At 45.1% G+C, this 23,432-nt stretch overlaps 1 protein-coding gene across 4 annotated transcripts in view; it reads right to left on the bottom strand.

Moving 5' to 3' along the window:
• Nucleotides 1-18,647, bottom strand: part of LOC309856113 (integrator complex subunit 6-like) — a 53,957-nt gene extending 35,310 nt beyond the window's left edge. For all 4 annotated transcript variants that reach the window (XM_082716865.1, XM_082716864.1, XM_082716863.1 and 1 more), the window contains exons 1-2: nucleotides 18,206-18,647; nucleotides 17,987-18,064 (exon numbers count right to left, since the gene is read on the bottom strand). In XM_082716865.1, the coding sequence (XP_082572991.1) occupies nucleotides 17,987-18,064; nucleotides 18,206-18,316 (189 nt within the window). In that variant the 5' untranslated portion in view covers nucleotides 18,317-18,647. The remainder of the gene's footprint in view (nucleotides 1-17,986; nucleotides 18,065-18,205) is intronic.
• Between the last annotated feature and the right edge of the window lie 4,785 nt (nucleotides 18,648-23,432).

Here is a 23,432-nt window from a genome sequence, read left to right on the forward strand (position 1 = left end):
TGCATGGGCCTCAGGAGAGAGAGCAGCAGAAGGTGATGACAAAACTTCAAGCCCAGGGCACGGAAGGAACAGAGGTTGGGACAAAGAGATAAGCTGGGATGAGTGAAATCCTAAAGAGTTTAGGGTCTTCACAGGTCAAGTTGTAAAAGTCTCCCAGAAGTCAAATGATGATGGTGATGACGACGATGGTGGTGCTGAGTGATAACGACAGGTAAATGTGTGTCTGGGCCAACATGTCAGGACCTCACTTAGGCTAAGGACCTCACTCGGGCTAAGCACAGTACCCTCCCGGTCCAGGCGCCGCCACCACCCCTGCTCTTATTTCTATTTTACAGATAAACACGCTGAGGCTCGGAGAGGATAAGCAACTCATCCAGATCCAACAACTAGTAAATGACACGGCTAGGATTTGAACTCAAGTAGCCTAAGGTTAGAGACTACCTGTTTAAACCTCCATACTAGAGAATCTTCTCGCATTCCACACATTCCACACATTCACCTCGTAGACAAGCCTTGCTATAGCAGCTTAAAAGTTCACACATTTAATGGAACTTTCAGAGCTCATTTCACTGAAACCTCCTTTCCCTGTGTCTAAATGTAGACCAGTCAGGTGTGCGGAGCAGTGACCTAGGACTTAGAAGACCCTGGTCTATCCTAGCTGTAACGAACTAGCGAAGCAACTGGTCCAGAGGAAGTCAGTGACCCCTTACTGGGGCTGTTGCCTCATCCAAGCAGTGAAAGGGCTGAAAAACCAATTCTAAGGTCCCTTTGAGTTTTCATATCTTCTAATTCCATACCATTATATAAATCTCACTTACAGAAAGGAAACACCTCACATCTTAATAAATATTTTAATTCAGGTCTGGTTGAAATTTGTATAGTCAACTGAAAACGTCTTTGAATATCAACAGAGAAAGAATGGGCCTTTTGGTCTATCAGTGCCTTGGGTTCTAGCCCAGCTCTACTGACTAGCTACTAGCTATTTCTTTCCCCTCCTCAGATCACCACAGAAAGGAGAGAATATCCCCTCCCTTCCCCAGAAGGGCCAAGCCTAAAAGAAATACTCTCCGCTCTCCTCTGCCACCTTCCTTCCATCTTCTTATCTGACCACTGGGTTTGGCAACAGGAAACTGGCATGCTCCCTACAGGCCTGTTGCTGAAACTCCTTCTAATTTTCTGGTATGTTCCGACATATGTTGCTTAAGGGGTAAGCTCTGCCCCTACAACAGACCTATAGGGGAGGTCTAGCAAAGTGTGAACACTTTGGGGAAACTTTTGGGAACACACGCCTAGGCTATGTCCTCCAGTTCAGCCTTTGTCAGGAAAATGGCCACTATTTAGAGCTCTGGCTGGCTCCTGTGTCTTACTTCATCATTGGTTTCAATGGAGGAGGGAAAGGAGGGGGTGTCATTTAGCTGCTCCCCGACATGTCCCCATCCTAACACTCGTCCCTCCTGAACTTCATCTCATTTTGGCCAGACCATTCTCTGATTCATTGATTTTTATTTATTTTTACTTTTTTTTTTTTAAACAAGAGAACTCTTCCCTCCCTCGAAATCATGCCAGGAAGTATAAACAAGTCACAAAGATAAAAGCAGATGAACTGTCCTTGAAGGGGATGTGGGAGTGGCACTAGAGCCCTTCGGGAAAAGTCCTGCACCATCTTTAAAGGGCACTCTTAAGCCTTTTCCAAAATATAAATGACCTTGTTAGACTTAGCCTCACGTGCAAACTTAATGAACAGGCTGTTATTCTCCCCCTCAAAGGTAACTGAAAAACATACTTAGGACAGCTGCAGCTAACCTTCCACAAGACAAGGGCCCCCCTAAAAACTATGTAAATGGAATACTTATCAATCAAGAAATAGGGGCGCCTGGGTGGCTCAGTGGGTTAAGCCGCTGCCTTTGGCTCAGGCCATGATTTCAGGGTCCTGGGATCGAGCCCCGCATCCGGCTCTCTGCTCAGCGGGGAGCCTGCTTCCCTCTCTCTCTCTCTGCCTGCCTCTCTGCCTACTTGTGATCTCTCTCTCTCTCTCTCTCTCTCTCTATCAAATAAATTTTAAAAAAAAGAAAGAAATGAGTAATTCCAATTCTCTAGGGTGAGAGCTATGGAAAGGGAATAGTGGGGAATTGTCTCAAAGAGCAGAACTATAGCTTGTCACAAGCCGAGCTCTCTCACTGGAAGGGCATGATGGCTGTGTCCCTCTGCCTTCCTGCTGAGCCACTGCACCGACCCATTTTGGGCACACACACCTGAAAGCCTACTTGGACATTCCCCTGAAAAGTAATAGTTCTGCTCTGCCCAAGTCTATGTAGCTTGTTAGTAAGCCTTTCGTGATGAATAAAAAGGAGACAATATGCATTACTTCCCTCTCCTTGACAAGACTTTTTTTTTTAATCTTTTATTAAAGGAAATGAAATCAGCGTGGTAATATTTGCCCTTCATAATCCCATACAGAGGGCCATCCTGGACTTTGGGCTCTTCTTCGAGGTGGTTACAAAGCAGATGATTAATGGATTTGAGTATTTCCCCAGATGTCGCAAGTTAAAGCCAAAGGGTTTAAATTTAGCAGGGCCACCATTTCTCCTGTTGAAAGATAAACTGTTTTCCTTTTTTCCATCTGCTCTCCTCCGCAAGTTGCGGGCAAACTGGGTGTGCAGTGACTCCGACAATCGGACTAAATCAATTTCCACCGCATTTTTTAACCAACTTACTCTCTTCTCCCATCTGACGTTCTATCAACTTTGTCATCGCATACCGTTCTCGCGTTGGTAAACGGACAGCGAGACGGAATGACATGGAGAGTAGGAAGCCCTGCTTTTCCAATCAACTCTGTCTCTTGAGGAGACAGATGACTTTTCCCTTGGTCTTTGCCCTTAGCCTTATATGGAATATCTATACGAGTTAAAACTTTTAAACTTCTGCAGTTTTCTTCTCACAACGAAAACAGACTCTAATTCTGAGAGAGAGAAGACAAGGTCTTCTTGCCCTCCTATGTAAACAGACCCCTGTGATAGCCGAACCACCTTAAAACATTCAAACTTCTTTTTAAATTGTATTTACAGGCCACACACTTAGAAACGAGCTTGTTAAAATGGTGAACTACATACACACTAGGAAGACACCGCACCATTAAAAGAGTGAAATTGTCTTGCCTCTTGCATGTCCTTTAAAACTTTCTCCTGGTATTATATTTTCTAACCCTGACATCTTTTCCCCCTCAAAACTCACGATTTAGACTGATTTCACTTTCGGGGTACTGAAGGTACTGATAGACTTTCAGGTCCAAAAGAGGTGGTCTATCATTCTGCATTACTAATATAGCCTTTTCTTATAAAATTACTGGTTTTAAGAATATTCAGTTCTCTTGGATTCCTAATTGTCAAAGTCTCTTCCCCAGAGGCATGTAATGTCCAGAACTTGCTAAAAGGCTCAAAGTGTGTTTATTTGACTAAATCAGTTCTCTCCCTGAGAACCCTGAATGCTACCATTCTGTGTTTCAGTCCACCAATTAATTTCCATCCACGTGCTTCAGGAAATACTACCAGTCATGACCACACAAAAAATTCTGGCTTATTTGAGTCCTCTACTTGTTAAAAAAAAAAAAAAAAGTTCTTACAAAATTGCCCCCCTGGTACACTGCAGAAAGGTATTTGACAGTCTGTAGCCTACAGGACTGTTTTCCCAGCAGACGGCTAAGGCCCTAATGAGTGTCTATTTTGTTAAAAGATTGTATGTTTTTATTTGAGAGAGACAGAGACAGAGAGAGCACGAGCACGGGGAGGGGCAGAAGGAGAGGGAGAATCCTCAAGCAGTCTCCCCACTAGGCACAGAGCCCGATGTGGGGCCTAATCCTGAGCCAAAGTCAGACATTTAACCCACTGAGCCACCCAGGTGCCACCATGAACACCTATTTTTAAGTAAACTGGGCAAAGATATAATTCACAGTTTGAGTCTACTGACACAAAATTCATGATTTTGTGTCACCTATCTCTTTAGAAGTATGAGGTTGGTTTATTTTTTTTTAGCGGGTAGGATTTTAGTAGGATTTTTTAGTGGATAGGATTGTTATCCTAAAGACTAGTCTAAAATATCTGCAAAATGCATTTATGAGTTTTCAGTTCTTACCCCAGAGAATCAGGATGAAATTATGAAGTAGCACACCCCTCACCTGAAAGCATATGATCAAAAGAAATTTGATCTTTGCCAGAGGATGCGAACACATAAAAACCAAACTTTAGTAACTTTTCTCTGAGAGTCAACTACCCTGTTACGAAAGGAAAAAAAATACTTGGAGTAGCAAAGAATTTGCCAAACTCGGTCAGATATAGTGTTAAATGCTACCTCTCTCACTTACAGACCATTTCAACTGTAGCTATTGACCTATTATCAGAAAAAAAAAAGTCCACTGTGCAGATCACGTGTTCAAATGTTTAGATTTTGGGTTTCGATAGGAGACACGTTTACGAACACATACACAAAATACAGATTAACAAAGGTGGCCTTGGAAAAACACAAGGACCGAGTGAGCCTAAGCCACCCACGCACTACAGAATGAATTGAACAGAGGAGACTGTAGAATGGCCACTCATGACTTAAAAAGATCACATAGCATCTCTTTCCTCCAGACTAATTTTTTAAAGAGAATTTATTTATTTGAGAGAGAGAGAGAGAGAGAAGACAGCACACAAGTAGGGGTAGGGTGGGGGGAGCAGAGGGAGACAGAGTAGCAGACCCCCTACTGAGCACAGAGCCCCCATACTGAGATCATGACCTGAGCCAAAACCAAGAGTCACCAAGGCACCCCTAGACTTTTTAAAAAATTATTTTGTCAAAAAATTTTATGAGCAGTTTTTGTTTTGTTTTGTTTTGTTTTTACACTATATAAGTTACCTATATTCATTGTTGAAAATCCCAACAGAAAGGAGCCTTCATGGCTCAGTCAGTTAAGTGTCTGCCTTCAGCTCAGGTCATGATTCCAGGGTCCTGGGATGGAGCCCCGTATCAGGCTCTCTGCTCAGCGGAAAGCCTGCTTCTCCCTCTCCCTCTGCCGCCACCCGCCCCGAGCCACCCTGGCTCACGCCGTGTGTGCGTGCGCCCGTACTCTCTATCTCTCTCAAATAAATAAATAAAAATCTAAAAAAGAAAAAAAGAAACACAAGGTCAGTTCCATACTCTTCAGACATAACCATTGCTGAGAACCACTGATCTGTTAGCAGCAAACAGAAATGACACCAACAAGATGGAGTGATATTTACCACTAAAATGGAGTGACATTCCCTGATGTAAGGAGTCAGTGTGTAAGAAAGCACATTAGGCATGGACAGGAACCATTTTTTCTTAAAATTTAAAGCAATTTTGAAATCACCCTGAATTCCATGCCTCAATTATTCCCCTGCATGCCTTTCAGTTATACAGTCTGACCTGTACTTTTTCCGGAAAGAACAGTGGAAATAATCTAGTCTAATCCCTTTATTTTACAGATAAGAAAATTGACTCTACAAAAGGGAAGTGACTTGCCCAGGGTCATGAATCTATCTAATCAGTGGCAGACTGTGGCTACATCCTAAACTGACATCCCTAGCCTCAGGTAGGTGACGGGGCGTGGGGGGGGGGGACACCACCAGACAGGATGTACCATGACCACTTTTTAGAAACTGATTTTTGTAAAAAGGACCTAGACTTAACCAGACTTCTAACACACAGCTCAGAAGCATCACTGTGAGGTAGAGATCCCAACGTTGACACAGATGGGTGAACTTTTAAGAAAAATAGAGACCTTTGCCCCGCCCACTCTCAGCTTTCACCTGCAAGAAATAAACCAGGACAGACCCTCACTTTCCAATGCCATGGCTGTTTGAAAGCCTAGATATTCTCCCCCACAATCCTGCTGTCTACTGTCTAGTTCTGCGGGCTCCCTGGGACACAGACAAACGCTAAGAGAGACAGGGCTTCTGAGGACACAGCCATGCCTCCAGGCAACTGCAGGCCGATTTAAATCACATCTTGGTCTAGTTAGGCTAATCAACCTCCAAAGGTCATACTCTACCCACCCCCCTTCCTTTTGCAAATTTTCATCTTTATAATAAAGCACCTTCTGTCACATCCACCCCCTCATGTCACAGCCTTATTGGAATGCTGCCAGTTCACTTTCTCTCCGCCCCCCCATGACGTCCCCAGCCTCCAGCTATCTGGGCTCTGTGTCTCCGCCCCCCCCTCCCCCACCCGCCTTTGGTTAATTGATGCTCTAAGGGCTGGCATCAGGAATGGGGAGACCCAACTCAGGGGTAGAAGAGACAGGTGTGGCTGAAGCACAGGGCTCCTGTGGGGAAATGATGCGGAATAAGTTTTATACTCACGGCATGAAGCAGATCCCAGTGGGCCTAGGATGGCATCCATAGACGTGGGGAGTCTTTGAAAGCTTGGGCGGGGAAAGGGATCAATATGATGAAACGAGCTGTTTTTAGAAAGTCAGCAGTCAGTGGGGGAAGAGTAGGAATTTGGGAGGCACTGGGGAGACCACAGTGGTCAAAGCTCAAAAGGTCAAGCAAGACCCAGCTTCAAGTGATGGCAGCGGAAATTGAGTTGAAGGAACATATGTAAAAGACATTTCAAAGGGATGATGGACAGGTCTTAGAAGAAATGGAAGGACAAGGTTAAAGCTGAATAGTGCCTGGCTTTCAACCCTGGGTGACCGAAGGCTGGGAAATGTGGAAGAGGGGATAGATTTGGGGCTATAGGGTCTTCCTGACGTGCTTACTATGAGCTGATGGCAGGACAGACAGCCAAGTGGAGATGCCCTGTAGTCAGCTACAGGTGCCTGGGTAAGAAGCTGAAGATGGAGAGGCATCTGTGTGGGAAGAATATTGGAAGCCATAAAGGAGGTCAGATGCGTTGACCAAGGGAGCAGATTTGGAAGACAGGGAAAGAATACAGAAGAGACAGCTTCTGGAAGGAAGGAGTATTAACAGTTCCAAACATAGTCAAGGGCCAAGAGAATAAACATGAGTAAATTGGCCCAAGTAGCTATATAGTGAATCCTAAGACCTTGAAAAATCATATTTACTTTCCTCGCTAGTACTGTTCCTCACTTGTACCAACATAAATGGTTTCAGTCTTTTGTTCATTAGCATTTAAGTCCAGAGCTTGGCTCTTGGTACTAAGTTTACTGAACTCTTCAACCTACAGGGCAGGACATAGATAATGAGAGAACAAATGCCATTAATGACAGGTATTTTCAGGCAAACACTGTTTAAGAAATGGCACTCCATTTTTCCTCCCAATGTTGGACACATCAGCACGAAAATCTTCATACACCTTTTCTCTGGTTAAGACCCAGCGACTGAGTGGGGTGGGGGAAGGGGGCATCTCCATTCCTTCTCTGAAATCCACCTCTCCCAACCTAACTAAGCAAGAAGAAATAAAAGCTACCTGGGTATGACAGGGGTTGAGGGTCGGGGAGACTGGGCGATGGGAAGGGAATGAAAAAGGTACCATTCGGTAAGGCCCAGGCTGATGCATAAAACAGGGCAAAGGTGGTTCTGGAGCCTTCCAGGCTTCTACAAAACCACTCTGCCTCCACACAGGTTATGGATTTGAAGAAATGAAACAGTTACTGTGGTGTATCTTGAACACCTTTCTTTTCCTTATTAAAAAAAAAATGTATCAGGAGATTGCTAAAGTGAAAGTGGCAGATCAGATTCTGGAAGCCAATAGCTGGGCGAAGACAAGCCCATTGCTTTTTCAGGCCTACAGGTCTTCCTAGAGGGTGGACTCAGCCCGGAGGACAGGCCCTCGACTCCACCCCCAACAAAGAGCCCCTACCTCCATGATCTCCACCAGCTCCACACACCGTCCTAGGTAAAGGCAGAACCCGGGGAACATCAAAACCCAAACCATTTCACAAATGAGAGCACCACAATATTCACCTAGAAACAGTCAGGAAAAAAAATAAATAAATAAAACTAGTAACTCTGGCAGTAATAATTTTCATTCATTGAGTGCTCGCTCAACTATAAATAAGAGCATGATAATTCTGTCTAAAAAACATGGCTCCAGCACGTACATCATAATGAGAAAATACCAGTGGGAAGTTATTAAAAGGAAAGCTCTCCCATGACTGGAGGAAAAGCAAAGTGGCTCATTTACTGAAGGCTTGAATACAGACAGACCCGGGTTACTATTCGGCTGCATTATAAGCAAGCTCTGGCCCCGAGTTTCTCTGAGTTAGGCTGGTTGGGAAGAGAAATGGAGTTATGTGCTCTTCAGTCATTGGCACATTGCCCTGTACATAGGCTAATTTACTCAAGAAATGTCAGCTGCCATTATTAGAAAGCAACTGCATTACTGTCCACGACTATAAGAAAGTAGTTATAAAGGCCAATCATATCTGTAAAAAGCACTTTCTTCCAGACTCAGATTTGAACATTGCTATTTCTTCCATAAAGGGGAGTCTTTACAGTGGCAAAAAATAATAATAACCCACATCAGGAGGACCGAGGTTAGAGAGAGGAATAATCATGGGAGTTCTCCTATCATGTGGACCTGGACGTCCCCCAACCTTTTAATGCTTCTGATGACACCCCATGATATAAGACGAGGGCTCTGCTAGGAAACACGGAGAATGCCTTCAGTAAGAGCAGGGATACAAACCCCCTTTGTTTCTTGGGTTTTATACTATGCCAAGCTGGAGAATTTATCCTTTATCCTACTTTTCTTGATGAATGCTGTTCCGAAGGATTCTTGGGCCAAGAAGCTCTATAAATCGAATCAGGGCTATGTCACATATTTCTAATAACACTAAAAGCATGCAACATGTAGGGCCACTGGCAAGCACATATTACAAACAGAATTCTGCATTCCTGTGCTTACATTAGGCGTTCACACATATATTCTATTGTACTGAGCCCAGGAAAGCACTTCTAACCCAACCAGTTGGATCACCAACTGTATCCAAAAGTGTAAGCTACCGAACTGGCTTTCAATTCAAACAAGAATGGGATGCTTTCATATTTTGCTCCAAGGCCAAGGGTTATCAACCCATCGACTCTGAACAGTATGATAACCTTTCATGCACAAATGAGTCCATTATGGTGTTAATTTTAAACAGAACTTCAAGAGAAAAGAGCCTCCTTAGCAAATAGTTTCTAGGACATGAACGTCATAAATATCTTAAGAAAGAATATACACTAACACTGCTAACAGAAATATAGTCAAGCCACATATGTCCTTTTATATTTTTAAGTAGCCACATTTTAAAAAAAAACAGAAATAGGTGAAAGTGATAGTATATTTTACTTAACCCAATATACGAAGAGTATGATTGCTTAAACTTATAATCGACCCCAAAATTGTTAATGAGATATTTTATGTATCTTTGTACTGAGTCTTCAAAACTAAGTATTTAATTTACACTTACAGCACATGTTGATTCAGACTAGCCACCGTTCAAGGGCTCGACTGCCACACGTGCCCAGAGGGTACTGTACTGAATGTGTAAATATGGCCGATCTAAAATGTTAATGGTGGGGCACCTGGAGGGCTCAGTTGGTTAAACATCCGACTCCTCATTTCAGCTCAAGTCAGGATCTCAGGGTCATGAGATCGAGCCCCGGTTGGGCATGGAGACTGCTCAGGTTCTCTCTCTCCCTCTCCCTCTGTCTCTCCTCTCCCTCCCTCTCTCTCTCTCCCTCTCTAAAATGTGTGTGTGTGTGTGTGTGTGTGTGTGTGTGTGTGTGTGTAATAAATGAATTAAGAAGACTAAAAAATAATAAAACATGAATAGTATGTTTAAAAAGCTATACCTACCCTCACTGCCACCTCAGTCCTTCACCCTCCTTACTGGAGCCCTGAGAGTGTCCCCACCACTCCCCTGGACCACTAGCCACCAGGAGTTGTGAGGAAGAGGGGAAGGATGTGTTTTTAACAAAACCGCCCTGGAAACCCAAATCCATTTCCCCATAGAAACAATAACAAACACAATAGCTCCCTGATTAAGCAACATTAAGGGTTAAAAAGGCTTTCCTGAGAAGGAAGATCTGGGAACCTAATCACCCTTTAGAACATTGTATCCTGGAGAGAGTGTGTTCTGACCTTCCAGAACACACACAAAGGGACTGCCTGGATCTCTCATTTATGCTCTCTGCAAAAGGGAACGGGAGGCCATGTTTACAAAGAGGTTTTCACTGAAGGACTTAAATCAGGGGGGTCCTGTCTTCAGACCGGTCATACAGAGGGTCCCCCATAGGGAGGGTCCTTGAATCCTGCCCTTCTCTGGGAAGCAGCCATGTCTGTGCACTCTGGGAAACGAAGAGCTCTGCCCCACAGAGCTCTTCCTAATTCTCTTCCTGAAGCACCAGCAGGCTGAGGAGGACAGGATTTGCCCTTTCCCTCCATGTGCCCTGCCCTTCTGCCGTCCCTCCCACCCCAACCCCAACCTCAAGGCCGAGAGCTCTCAAGTGGTCAGCACTAATGCAAAACGAGGCAATTTCTCCCACAGCTCCTGGGTTCCCTCCCCCCAGGGGATTATTTGGAATAATCACCAAATAAGCACACAGACAAACCCGGCGCCCTTGCTCTTCAACTGTCTTCTGTTTCTTCATCCCAGGAAAAATGTACACACTCTAGCTTGGAGGATTCAGAGCCCCTTCGGGATCCAGTCACAGCTCGTTACAATCCTGACTGGAGAAACTGATTCTCGCCATAGCTTGCCGACCCGCGCCCCCTCACCTCCAAGCTGTTGGCTAAGAGGCCACTGTTCTTGACCCACCCCATCCCTCATTCACATTCTCCAGTCACCTTTTTTCCAAGGACCATCCTCATGACTCTTGATAACTTAGGACCATGACTTTTCCCCTTCTGTCACCCCTCCCCCCGGCCAGATCTCTCAGGGCTAGATCACAGGCCCCTAGACAGTGCTAGCAATCCACTGTCTGACTTCTCTTTTGGAAGCACCATTTTGATCCTATGACCCCAGTGGTGACAAAAGTCAGACCGCCGTTACCTGCAGGGGAGGAAGGGATTGCAGGAAGCCGCAAGAAGCTTCTTCGGGGAGTGATGGAAACCTTCTGTAGCTGAGCCTGGGGCAGTGGTTACAAGAACGGAGAAAGGTTTAAAACTGTATCTGGTCGTTAAGATTGATGTATCTCAGGATAGAAGTTATACTCCAACCAACAAAAGAAACGAGAATGCACATACATCGGTCTTGTCAAAGACACAATTCTCCCAAATTATAAACCTGAACCTAAGTGAAAACACTAGCTGTAATCAACAATAAACACGTCGGGGCGCCTGGGTGGCTCAGTGGGTTAAAGCCTCTGACTTCAGCTCAGGTCATGATCCCAGAGTCCTGGGATCGAGCCCCGCATCGGGCTCTCTGCTCTGCAGGGAAGACTGCTTCCTCCTCTCTCTCTCTCTCTCTCTCTCTCTCTCTCTCTCTGCCTGCCTCTCTGCCTACTTGGGGTCTCTGCCTGTCAAATAAATAAATAAAATCTTTAAAAAAAAAACAAACAAAACAATAAACACGTCAAACCATTAATAGAGATCACTCTCTTTAGGAAGAGTAGCAGAAACCAGAGTGGGGACTGGGGAGCTGTCTCACTTATGTACTACTTGAAGTTTCTTTCTCCCATTTCTTGAGTACCTGCCAAAATCTAGGCACTCCCTACGGAGCTCGGGGCACAGAGAGAAAGAAGTTCAAATATGGGGTCTTAAGGAGCTCACATTAGCGAAGCCAGCGTGAGCACTGAGAATCACCATATGACATGCTGATTGCCACAGTGGAGGTCTGCACAGTGTTGGGGGACCACAGTGGAAGCTGTTACGCCCTTTGGAGTAGACGTGGGGCAGAGGGGCAGGGTGACTCTGGAGAATACAGAATGAAGACCCAGAATGCACAGAATGTCAGGCCAAGTTTGTCCCAGGCAGAGGGAACAAGAGGCAGAGTGAGTCTGGAGAAGACAGCCAGCCTACTTTGTCACTTTGGCTGGAGCCTGAGGTCCAGGAGAAGGCACAGCTAGGAATTTAAGCCAGATCATGAAGGCCTTGGAGAAGTCCAGATTCTACTCCGAAATGTACTGGGGAGCCACTGAAGGATTTTAGTAGGGGGATGACTTTATTTTATTTTTATTTTGAGAATGACCAATTTAGTGGCAAGGAGGGGGAGAAATCGGTAGGGAGCAAGACCAGAAGTAGGGAGACCAGCTGAGTGGCTCCCCACTCAGTGGGGAGTCGGTTCGTCCCTTTCCCTCTGCCCCCTACCCCGCTCGTGTGCGTACACTCTCTCTGAGAAATACATAAAATCTTTTTAAAAAGAGAAATTCTTTCCAGTAAACTACATTTAATTCATAGGTTGGACAAAAGTCTGTAAGCATTTACTTCACATGTATGTATATATAACTGATACATAATTATATTAGTTTCAGGTATACAACGTATTGATTTCGTATTTGTATATACTACAAAATGATCATCACAATAATTCTGGTTAACACCCATCACCATACACAGTTACAAAATTTTCTTTTTTCTTATGGTAAGAACTTTCAAGATTTACTCTCTAAACAACTTTCAAATGTGCAATACAGTATTATTAACTATAATCACCATGCCATATATTACATCCCCATGACTTATTTATTTTATAACCAGAAGTCCGTACCTTTTGACCCCTTCACCCATTTTGCCCACCTCCCAACTCCCACCTCTGACAACCACTGATCTGTTTTCTGTATCTATGAGCTTGGTTTTTGTTTGTTTGTTTGTTTGTTTTGGATTTCCACATATAAGTGAGATCACAGGGTATTTGTCTTTCTCTGCCTGACTTATTTCACTGAACATGATCCATGTCTTGCAAATGTCACGATTTCCTTCTTTTGTATAGCTGAATAATACATGTATCATTATCTCTTTATCCTTCATCCATCGATGGACACTTAGGCTACTTCCATTTCTTCAGTTATTATAAAAAATGCTGCAATAAACCTAGGGGACTGGGAGTGCAGGTGTCTTTTGAGTCATTGTTTTTATTGTCTACAGATAAATACCCAGAAGCAGATCATAGGGTATTTCTATTTTTAATTTCTTGAAGAACCTCCATACTGTTTTCCGGAGCGGCTGCACCAGTCTGCATTCCCACCCACAGCGCACAAGGTTCCCTTTTCTCCACATCCCTGCCAACACTTGTTATCTTTTGTCTTTTTGATAACAGTCATTAACACATGGGAGGTGATATCTCACTGTGGTTTTGATTTGCATTTCCCTGATGCTGAAGGATATTGAGCATCTTTTCGTGTACCTGTTGGCCATCTGGATGTCTTCTTTGGAGAAACATCAATTCAGATCCTCTGCCCATTTTTTAAGGACTTTATTTATTAATGGACAGAGGAAGAGTACAGGAGAGCACAAGCAGGAGGAGCAGCAGAGGGAAGAGGGAGAAGCAGGCCACCATTGAGCCAGAAGCCTGATACTATGGGACCCTGGGATGATGACTTAAGCCAAAGGCAGACACTTAACTGACTGAGCCACCCACGTGCCCCTCCTCTGCCCATTTTTAACTCAGATGATTGCTTTTTTGCTATTGAGTTGGATGAGTTCTTTATAGATGTTGGACACTAATGCCTTATCTCAATATATGATTTGCAAATATTTTCTCCCCATTCAGAAGGTTGCCTTTTCACTTTGTGAAAAGCTCCTCTCCCCTTATTTCAAAATGCCCATCACCACATGCTTGCAATGGCCAATGAAAGCTGAAAAGGAAGCAAGGTCCGGGGAGACACAGTTGATCATAGAAGTTGGTGCACCCCCTTCGTGGCATTTTGAGATTCGAGTGCACCTTCTTGTCTCAGGTTGCTCTCACAGGCCCTGTTGCTACCAGTTCACCCATAAGTACTTCCTTAGCTTCCAACCACAGTGAAAGGCTCCCCTCTAAGTCACTCTTTTGTCCAAATAAGGCCCATCACATATAGTGGGTGGGGGAGGTGGCAGGCATAGGAAAAAGGGATGTTAAAATACCAACACATGTTTGGAACACAGATCATTTAAAAAGCATTAATTTTACTTCCTAAATCTGTAAGCCAAACTGCTGCCTTTGCTGACACATGTGGACTCGGGCATGCAGATACCAGGGAACAAAACTAGCTACAGGATGTGAAAAAGCAACACTCAAGGGGAAATTTCACTTTTTCAAGTGCTCTGTGTTTTCAGATTACAGACTTGGGATAGTTCTTTGAAACACGTCTTCCTACTTATAAAAAAAACAAAACAAACAAACAACTTCTGCCCACTATTTATACATGTGTTTCAGCTATTTCTAGAAAAGTGACTCAGTCTGATGTTCAAAAAGCATTTCCTTCAACAAAAAAGAAATCATTTTAAGAAAGTAGTTTCAAACATCAAACTATTCTGAATATGTATTATATCCCCTAGTCTCATGGCTCAACTTTCTTCACTGAATAAAAGGAAATTATGATTCATAGCAAAACAAAACATACAAGACAGCAGAACCTCAGCCAAAACTATTAAGAACCAGTAAGCAAAACAAGCCCCACTTTTTAAAAACCATGTATTAGTCTTATATGATTACACTAGAAACGTCAAATATTAAATGGGGATTTTCATCCTAGCTGTGTACACTAAAGATACCATTTTATAAAAGTAGTGTTAACACTCGTGACACTGTGTATTAAACTTGTCGACAAAGCAGTGCTTGAAACAGATGTAGCACAAAATGCTTACATTCCATATGCTTTTTATGCAGTCCCCCAATCAAACCTCATTCCATCCCTGCCAGCCAACTGCAAGTAACAGGTATGACTAATTTTTAAAAAAGAGCACACAGCCATTCTAGAGGATGTGCAGTAAGAAGCTACTGAGTCCCAGGTGAAACACTATATTCATGTACTCAACAGTATACATGGGGGGAAAATGCAAGCCACTGTAACTTTTCACAAGATTTACTGTGAGAGCCTGTAAGTGGATATACTGGGAATAGTTCCACGCCTATTAGGAAAAAAAACCTCCCAACCAAATGCACAACTCCTGCCTGTTACATCACCAAAAGAACTGAATCTTATGGTAGAAAAAAAAATTCTCTCTGCAGTGTTTGGAGCTGTATATAACCAACACCTGAGAAATAAGCGGTTATTTTGAGAAGAGATAATCAATGATCCTCCAACTGTAAAGAGACTGGGAAATATCAGTACACAGTGTTCTGCAGAAAAATCAGCTACCGATAAAACCCTATAATGGAACATCCCTTGGCTGACGGTGGCCCAGGCTCTTAATGAAGAGTGAGGCTGTGAGTAGGAACTCAGATGCCCGCTGACAATCAAAGAACCTTTTGGTAATCTGTGTGACAGAAAACAGACCTTTCTGGCTCCCAGCTATTAGCTAATGAAAGACTCAACTAAATTTTAAGAAAAATTCACCAGATGTTCTAAAATTTCAGGCCTTCCCAAATGCCTAGATCCTAAAAGCCAAAGAACAAATAGTTACCACATGCTGAGGGGTGGGGGGAAGGCAGGAGGGAGTGGCTAAGGAGACTCAGAAAAAGAAAATGCTACCAAAGATGCCTTAATTTAGTGATTCAGGTACACACAGCAACGTGACAGAAACATCTGTGAGATCATTAACCATGAGCCATTTTCTAGCACATGGAGTTATCATGTGAGATGAAAATGAAAAACCTGAGCGAACCTTGGAAAAGCATCAAGCCTAAATAAGAAGGCAACTAATGATGGGTAATTAAAAGCATTACACAAAGTGCCTTCCCATACCTGACCTATGGGAGAAAACAGGATCAAATTTAACTTGGAAGGACTTTTTTTTTTCCTTAAGGGGAAAAAATGTGATCTATAAAATGGCAGGATAAAATGAGCTAACAGATGAAACTTCCACTAAAAACAAGATCCAACTTTTCCCCTCTGTTCCCAGAACTATCTGGAGCCTCCAAAATACCATGGATAAGTTACGCAGCCGCTAAAAATTTTAAGTATGAAGACTATGTGGCAAGCCGAAATAATTCATGGGACAAAATAGGTGGGGAAAGTAAGAACAGAAAGTAATATGTATACGGTGGTTAAGATGCATGATGGTTGTTAAGGGGGAAGGGGTGAGACTTTCCTTTTCCTTTTCAAAGATTCTGTAAATATTGTCATGAAATGTTTCTAGAGCAAAAACGTTCAATAAGTTATCCTTTCAAGGAAAAAAAAAGCCACACTGCTTTGTGGCTTATACTTTTTACTACTTCAAATTAAGGAGAATTTCCAATGGCCACACTACAGATGGTGGGTTCTTATCTGCATTAGTACTCAAAGGGTGTAGACTTTCAGACTTAGGACGGACAAACATCTGCTTTTCTCTATGGAAGAAAAATGGTCACACCCTTTTGGGAAACTGACATTTTTTAAAAGCTTATGGCATTTTGAAAGTGACTGTCTACTCGCTGCAGTTTTTAATATAGGTAAAGGGAAAACTGAAAACAAAGCTTCCAAACCAGAAGAGTATGGAGGGAACCCACTAATCGAACTGTTAACCCAAACTAGGAGTTAACAAGATTAAAGCCTCCCTTTGGTTTTATTTCTGAAGGCACACTCTCTGGCCAACTACTCGGTTTGGTAGGTTCCGTTCTTTTAAACACTTCCCTCGCCTGAAAACGGATTACAACACATAAGACTGCTGCTCTCCAGCACTACTAAGATAATTCTGAGAAAGGAGGCGTCTAGCAAAAGACGTCAAGGATTATGGTAATAATACATTTTTGAAATTTCAACATGCAAGCAGGAGTCTTATGCAGGTTGATTTCAAAGTCTGCGTTCTAGTTTATCGGGCCACTGCAGGCAAGGCAGTTCTTTATCTGCTCTCTATTCGGAACATAAATTAACCACCCCACGGAGGTTAAATCCTCCCTACTTTTCGCCTGTAGGTCAGAATGCCGTGGATCAAATCATCGAATTTGGCTACTGCAGCCTCGCGCAGTCGAGTCCTCTCCACCCCTTCCCTCTTTTCTTTGCCCGGGACAAACCCCTCCATGGCTAACAGCAACCTAATTTAGGATGTGAATAGGTAGGCCAGGTCCCTAAAAAGCTCGGGCCCCCTGTGAGTTCCGATCAGCACGTCTCCGCCCTGGCCCGTCCAGGCTCCGGAGGAGTCCGCAAAGAAACACTAACAGTAGCAGAGGTGCCTACAGGCGGGAGCGGACCGATCCCGGGGGGCGGAGGGGGGCGATTGAAAAGATAAGTTTCTCCGGGTCTGGGGCTGGGGAGGCTCGCTCCGCGGGCCGATCGGCCATCGGGCGGGGTGGGGTAGAGTCCACAGGCATGCACAGGCTCCGTCTCCTATCCGAGGGCCGGTGGCTGGCTCTGCCACGCTCTCAGCAGGAAGGGGAGGGCAACAGGAGGAAGAGCGGGAGGCGCGGTACCGGAGGAGAGGGGAGGGAAGGAGGGGAGGAGGAGGAGGCAGGGCCAGAGGAGGAGCCGGCGCCGGGAGAGCCCGCGCGCCTGGCCCGCAGCACCTCTGGGCGGAGTCGCTCGGCCCGCCCGGCCCGTCCGCCGCCGCCACCGCCGCCGCCGCCGCGCCCGGTGCGCCCCGAGGGGGCGGGCCCACCCCGCGGCCTCCCTCCGGGTCTAGAGCCCTTCTTCCCCTCCCCTCCCTCCCCTCCCTCCCTTCCATCTCAGCAGCGCCCTCAGTCTCCCTCTCTGGCTCATACAAAAGCAAAATGTCCGCCATGTTCCGAGGCCGCTGCAGTCGGCGCCGCCACCGGCTCGGCGGCCCCCCCCCCTCCAGCCGTTTGCCCTGCGGCCGCCCCTCCCGCGTCCCCCAGCCCCGGCCCCGGGCGCCGCCGCTGCTCCGCCAGCCCTCTGCGCGCCCCCGCCCGGCCCGCGCGCCCCGCCGGGCACCGCAGCACCGCCTCGGGCGGGGGCAGGGGGCGGCAGCCCGGGGCGCCTGGCTCCCACTTCCCGCCCGCCCACGCCCTCGATGGCCCCTTTACCTTGATGCAGTACGGAGGTTCGTCGTAGGTGACCAGCATGTACCTGTCTCCGCGGCTGGCCGGGTCCCGGGCGCGCAGCTGCGTGACGAGGGATGACGGAGGGGGCCGCGAAGGGAAGGAGGGAGGAGGGGGCGATACGAACGTTACAGAAGCACCTAGCTCCACCACCACCCCCATCCCTCAGGAGCTCTCCCCAGCTCTCCCCTCCCCTCCCTTTACCTTCAAGAATAACTCCACAGCGCCTTTGGCAATGTCCAAATAGGAGGTGCCCAAGTCAGTGCGCTGGTTCATAGAGGCGGACGTGTCTATGAGGAACAGCAGGATGGGCATCTTCCCCCGCACCCCTGGCTCCGCTGCCCACTCTCCTGACCCTCTTGCCCTCACTGCCGCGGACTACCACCCGAACCCTCAACTCTAGCAGAGCCAGGGTGCAGGGAGCAAGAGGAAAAGGGGGAGACGGGACGGGACGGATGGAACTGCTCCTGGCCTCCTCTTTCTGCAGCCCCACCTCCTCTCCCTCCAAGGGAACTTCAAAGTGTGAGCGTGTGTAGCCCTCGGGGCCCTCCCCCTTCCCCTCCCCTGCCACCACTACTGCCGCCGCCGCCGCAGGGACTACTGCCCAAGCATCCGTCCACGCTCACTCAAGCGCTCGCCCCAGACTGAGAGCTGTCTCTGTTCACCCACACACAACTTCTGTCCGCTCACCTACCATGGGCACCATGTGACCAGAACCCACGCCATTGGCTGCCAATTATGTGGTATTTGCATATTCATTAGATGACAGGGCAAGGGGAGGGACTTGGGCGAACCCTGGGAGTTGAAGTTTGAACCCAGGCAGGGGGTAAAGGGGGAAATATTAAGGACCCTCCTTTAAAGGACTTGAAAGCTGTCAGGATACTTGGGTGGTTTGAAGGGATTTTCGCTGGCTCTTCAGAGATGACGATTCGAAAGGGAGAGTGAATTTGAGCAACAGTTGCTCAGCACTACAGAAGCAGATGCTTGGACAGGCTGCCCAGAAGACGCTCTAACTGCAATCGATCAATCCTGCCAGTGGCTAAGACCAAAACATTTCAGAAGCACAAACTTCTTTCCTGGCAAGTCCTACTCGCATTCCTTCCAATGCCTCCCCACTCTTGATCCGTATTTGTAAGGCGGTTGCTGGCCTTGCGTTCCACGTATATCCACTCAGAAAGAAAACTAAAGCTTAAACACAGTTACCTAAACCGGCCTTTTGAATGCCCAAGCTTCTTCGGTTTCACGGAGTTTTTTTAAGTATTGCCCTGCCAGTGATAATTCCACCCATGCTTGCGTCTGCACAGCCTTTACACATGGGAGGTTTGCCAACCTACATTGTGATTCAGTTCACGTTTATTGAGCACCTATGAAGTGCCAGGTACCTACATTAGCTTTATTTAGTCTTTGAAACAATTATGGTAGATGGCATTATATTCGATTTTCAATAAGGGAAAGTGCAGCTTGCCGGAATTAGGGCAACAATGAGGAATATTTTCTTTTAAAAGGGGATGGGGCTCCTGGGGGGATCGGTCAGTTAAGCATCTTCCTTTGGCTCAGGTCATGATCTCAGGGTCCTGGGACCCAGCCCCCCGCTTCTGCACTGGGCTCTCTGCTAGGTGGGGAGTCTGTTTCTCCCTCTGCCTCTCCCCCCTGCTTGTGTGCTCACTCTTTCTCAAATAAATAAATAAAAATCTTTTTAAAAATAAAATAAGGGTGCTTGGGTGGCTCAAATGGTTAAGTGTCTGCCTGTGACTCAGGTCAGGATCCCAGGGTCCTGGGATTGAGCCCCGCAATGGGCTCCCTGCTCAGCAAGGAGGGGAGCCTGCTTCTCCCTCTCCCTCTGCCATCCACCCCCCAACCCCCGCTTGTGTTCTCTGGCTCTATCTCTCTGTCAAATAAATAAATAAAATATTTTTTAAAATGAATATTCTCAGGTCTGGCTCTGTGGAGAGGCTCAGGAGGGGCCAACCACGCTTGGCTGTCTACTTCACGTAACACAACTTTTAAATTTGGAGGTATGATTCCCAGCAGTGTGTTATAAACAACGTGGAATCCTTGATCTTCCATGAGCTTACCATTTCATATGTTCTTTGTAGTATATATAGTGTGTGTACACACATACACACACACACACACACACACATACATATACCTATGTATACACTCAATAACATTTTCAGAAAAATAAGATTTCAGAAGAAGCCACCTGGCAGTATTTGAACCAAGGACAAACAAGCAATGCAAGTAAAAAGTGCAACAGAGACAATGGTCCAGTGGTCTAGAAGTTCAGAAGGTTTCATGGATGGGGCACAGGGGCAGAAGGGCTGGATTCCGGGTCGGAAGGAATAGTGTGAACAAAAATTGAGCCAGTGATAGTAATATGCTTGGGCATTTCAGGCCAGTGTGGTGGGATACCCCCAGTGGGAATTAATGAGGAAATCAGGATGAAAAGGGCACTAGAAGTTTCCATTTCCATTCTGACACAAATATGGTTGGACAAGGGCAGTGTCTACATGAGCCAGGGAACTAAAAGCACAGCACCGGCTGGGGCATTGTAACAAATCTCCACAGAGTCAGCAGCTCCGAACAACATGTGTGTTTATTACCTGACACTGGCCATGACTCAGGGATCTCTGCTCAATCTCAAAGACCACAATCAAGATGTGGGCCAGGCTAGGTTTTCATCTGGAGATTTGACTGGGAAAGAATCTGCTTCTAAACTCAGTCAGAAGGAGGGTCTTGGGGGTCATCTATGAATTCTGCCTAACATTAGATGGGGGGGGTTATTATCTAGAAACAAACACTGCCTAGCTCACAGTTTTGGTTAGAGTCAACTCCAAGTAATAATATGCCACTTTCAGCCCATGAAATCAATGCATGGGATTGACTGGTTGCTTAGACTATGCTTTGGTTGAAGAATACAAGATTCTCCACTAAGGGGGCGCCTGACCATCCGACTGTTGATTTCAGTTCATGTTCTCAGCGTGGTGAGATAGAGCCCTGAGCCAGGGTCTGTGATCAGTGGAGAGTCTGCTCAAGACTCTCTGTTCCTCTCCCTCTGTCCCTCCCTGACTCACATACACACATTCTCTCTCTCTCTAAAGCAAATAATAAGTCTTTTAAAACAATATTTCCTATTAGGAGTTTATATCATATATATAATGTATTTTGTATTATACAGCTTAATATATTTTATAATAAATTGATATAATATATAAATGTCATTTGTGAATTGAGGCATATCATACTCCTTATCTATGATGCCACGTTTCACCAGATACCACCTTATACCAGTTAGAATGGCTAAAATTAACAAGACGGGAAACAACAAATGTTGGCGAGGATGTGGAGAAAGGGGAATTCTCTTACACTGTTGGTGGGAATGCAACAGTATGGGAAAACAGTATGGAGGTTACTCAAGAAGTCAAAATAGAGCTACCCTACCGCCCAGCGATTGCAGTACTGGGTATTTACCCCAAAGATACAAATGTAGCGAAAAGTAGGGACACATGCACCCCAACGTTCAGAGCAGCAATGTCCACAATAGCCAAACTGTGGAAGGAGCCTAGATGCCCTTCAACAGATGAATGGATAAAGAAGACAAGGTACATATACACAATGGAATATTACTCAGCCATCGGAAATGAATACCCAACTTTTGCATTGACATGGATGGGACTGGAGGAGATTATGCTGAGTGAAATAAGTCAAGCAGACAAAGACAGTTATATGGTTTCACTCATATGTGGAATAAAAGAAATAGCACAGAGGATCACAGGGAAGGGAGGGAAACTTGAATGGGAAGAAATCAGAGGCGGAGACAAACCATGAGAGACACTTGACTCTGGAAAACAAACTGAGGGTTACAGAAGGGGGAGGTGGGTGGGCGGATAGGGTAGTTGGGTGATGGGCATTAAGGAGGGCATGTGATGTGATGAGCACTGAGTGTTATATGCAACTGATGAATCACTGAACACTGTATCTGAATGAATTTAAATTTAAATTTTTAAAAAAGAAAAAAATGTAAAAAGTTAAAAAAATAAAAAGATTTCCTATTAGGAGTTTACATCCTATATATAATATATTTGTATATATAAATATATATATTTATATCCTATATATAATATCTTTTATATTATACATTTTAATATATTTTATAATATACTGATATAATATATAAATAGCATTTATTAATTGGGGCATATCACACTCCTTATTTATACATTTGTATCTATATGAAAACAGTTATCTATAGTAATAAATATAATAAATAAATTTAATTATAAATATGTATATTATTTATAATTATTTATATTTAGATTTATATTTTTATATTATATATAATAAGTAGGTAGATAGAGCTATGTCCCAATGGCATTTTGAGATGACACAAAAAAATCTTTTTGCTTTCCCCCCAACTTTTCTACAATGAGTGTACCCTACTTGTACCATCAGGCAAGAGATTACCTTACAAAATGACATACAAAGTGGGCGTGGGGATGGGGTACCCGGGTGACAGGTACTGAGGAGGACAGGTGATGTGATGAGCACTGGGTGTTATATACAAATAATGAATCATTGAACACTGCATGAGAAACTAATGATGTACTTACTATATGTTGGCTAACTGAACATAATAATAAAAAATAAATAAAATATTTTTTTAAATGACATACAAACTCTTCACAAACAATCCCCCCAAGTGGATTAGCCCTCAGCATGAAACCTCTCTTCCTGCTCCCTGGAGGAAAATAACCGCCGTGTCATGTTTGAGCCTGCGTAGACACCTTTATTGCATTTCTTTGGCACACATCAACCCTAAATCCCGCCACACAACCTCTTTCTCCTGTTTTTTCCTCTCCGGACCATCAGCCCACTCAGGTTATAGGTTAATGTGTGCCTTGGCTTTGCCTCCTTCTGGAATGTCAAGTCCTGGGGAGCAGCCAGAGCCTATAACCAATGACAAGTACAGAGCACAGGCTCAGCAAATGGTTGTTGAAAGAAATTACTGGCTGTCCCTTCTTTTGTTGTCTTTGTAGGCCTGAGTTACCAGCCTCTGCCTGCCACCCTCCACTGAAGCAGGACAGCTCCCTGTCCCTTGGGGTTTGGGCACCAGTGAGCCCTTTTTGGGCAAAGCCCTTGAGCTGATGATCCTCAGCCTGCCTGAAAACCAACCAACCAATCAACCAACAACCCTGCCAGAAAACCAACCAACCAACCAAAAACCCTGCGGCTTCCCTGTGGTTCTACTCGAGCTTCCTTCTGCAATGATTCTTCCTTGAGCCACTGCTCACTCTGCTTCCCTCAGTCAAATCCTCTCCCTGCCTACTTGCCAGTCTCAGGCCCACTTTTGCCGCCAGGCCTCTGGCCAGGTAACAGGATGCTTTGTTCATGGCAGCCCTATGACCTGCACTAACCATCCTGTCTTCTT

Source organism: Mustela nivalis (genome assembly GCF_964662115.1).
Source record: "Mustela nivalis genome assembly, chromosome: X".
NCBI classification, from domain to species: Eukaryota; Metazoa; Chordata; class Mammalia; order Carnivora; family Mustelidae; genus Mustela; species Mustela nivalis.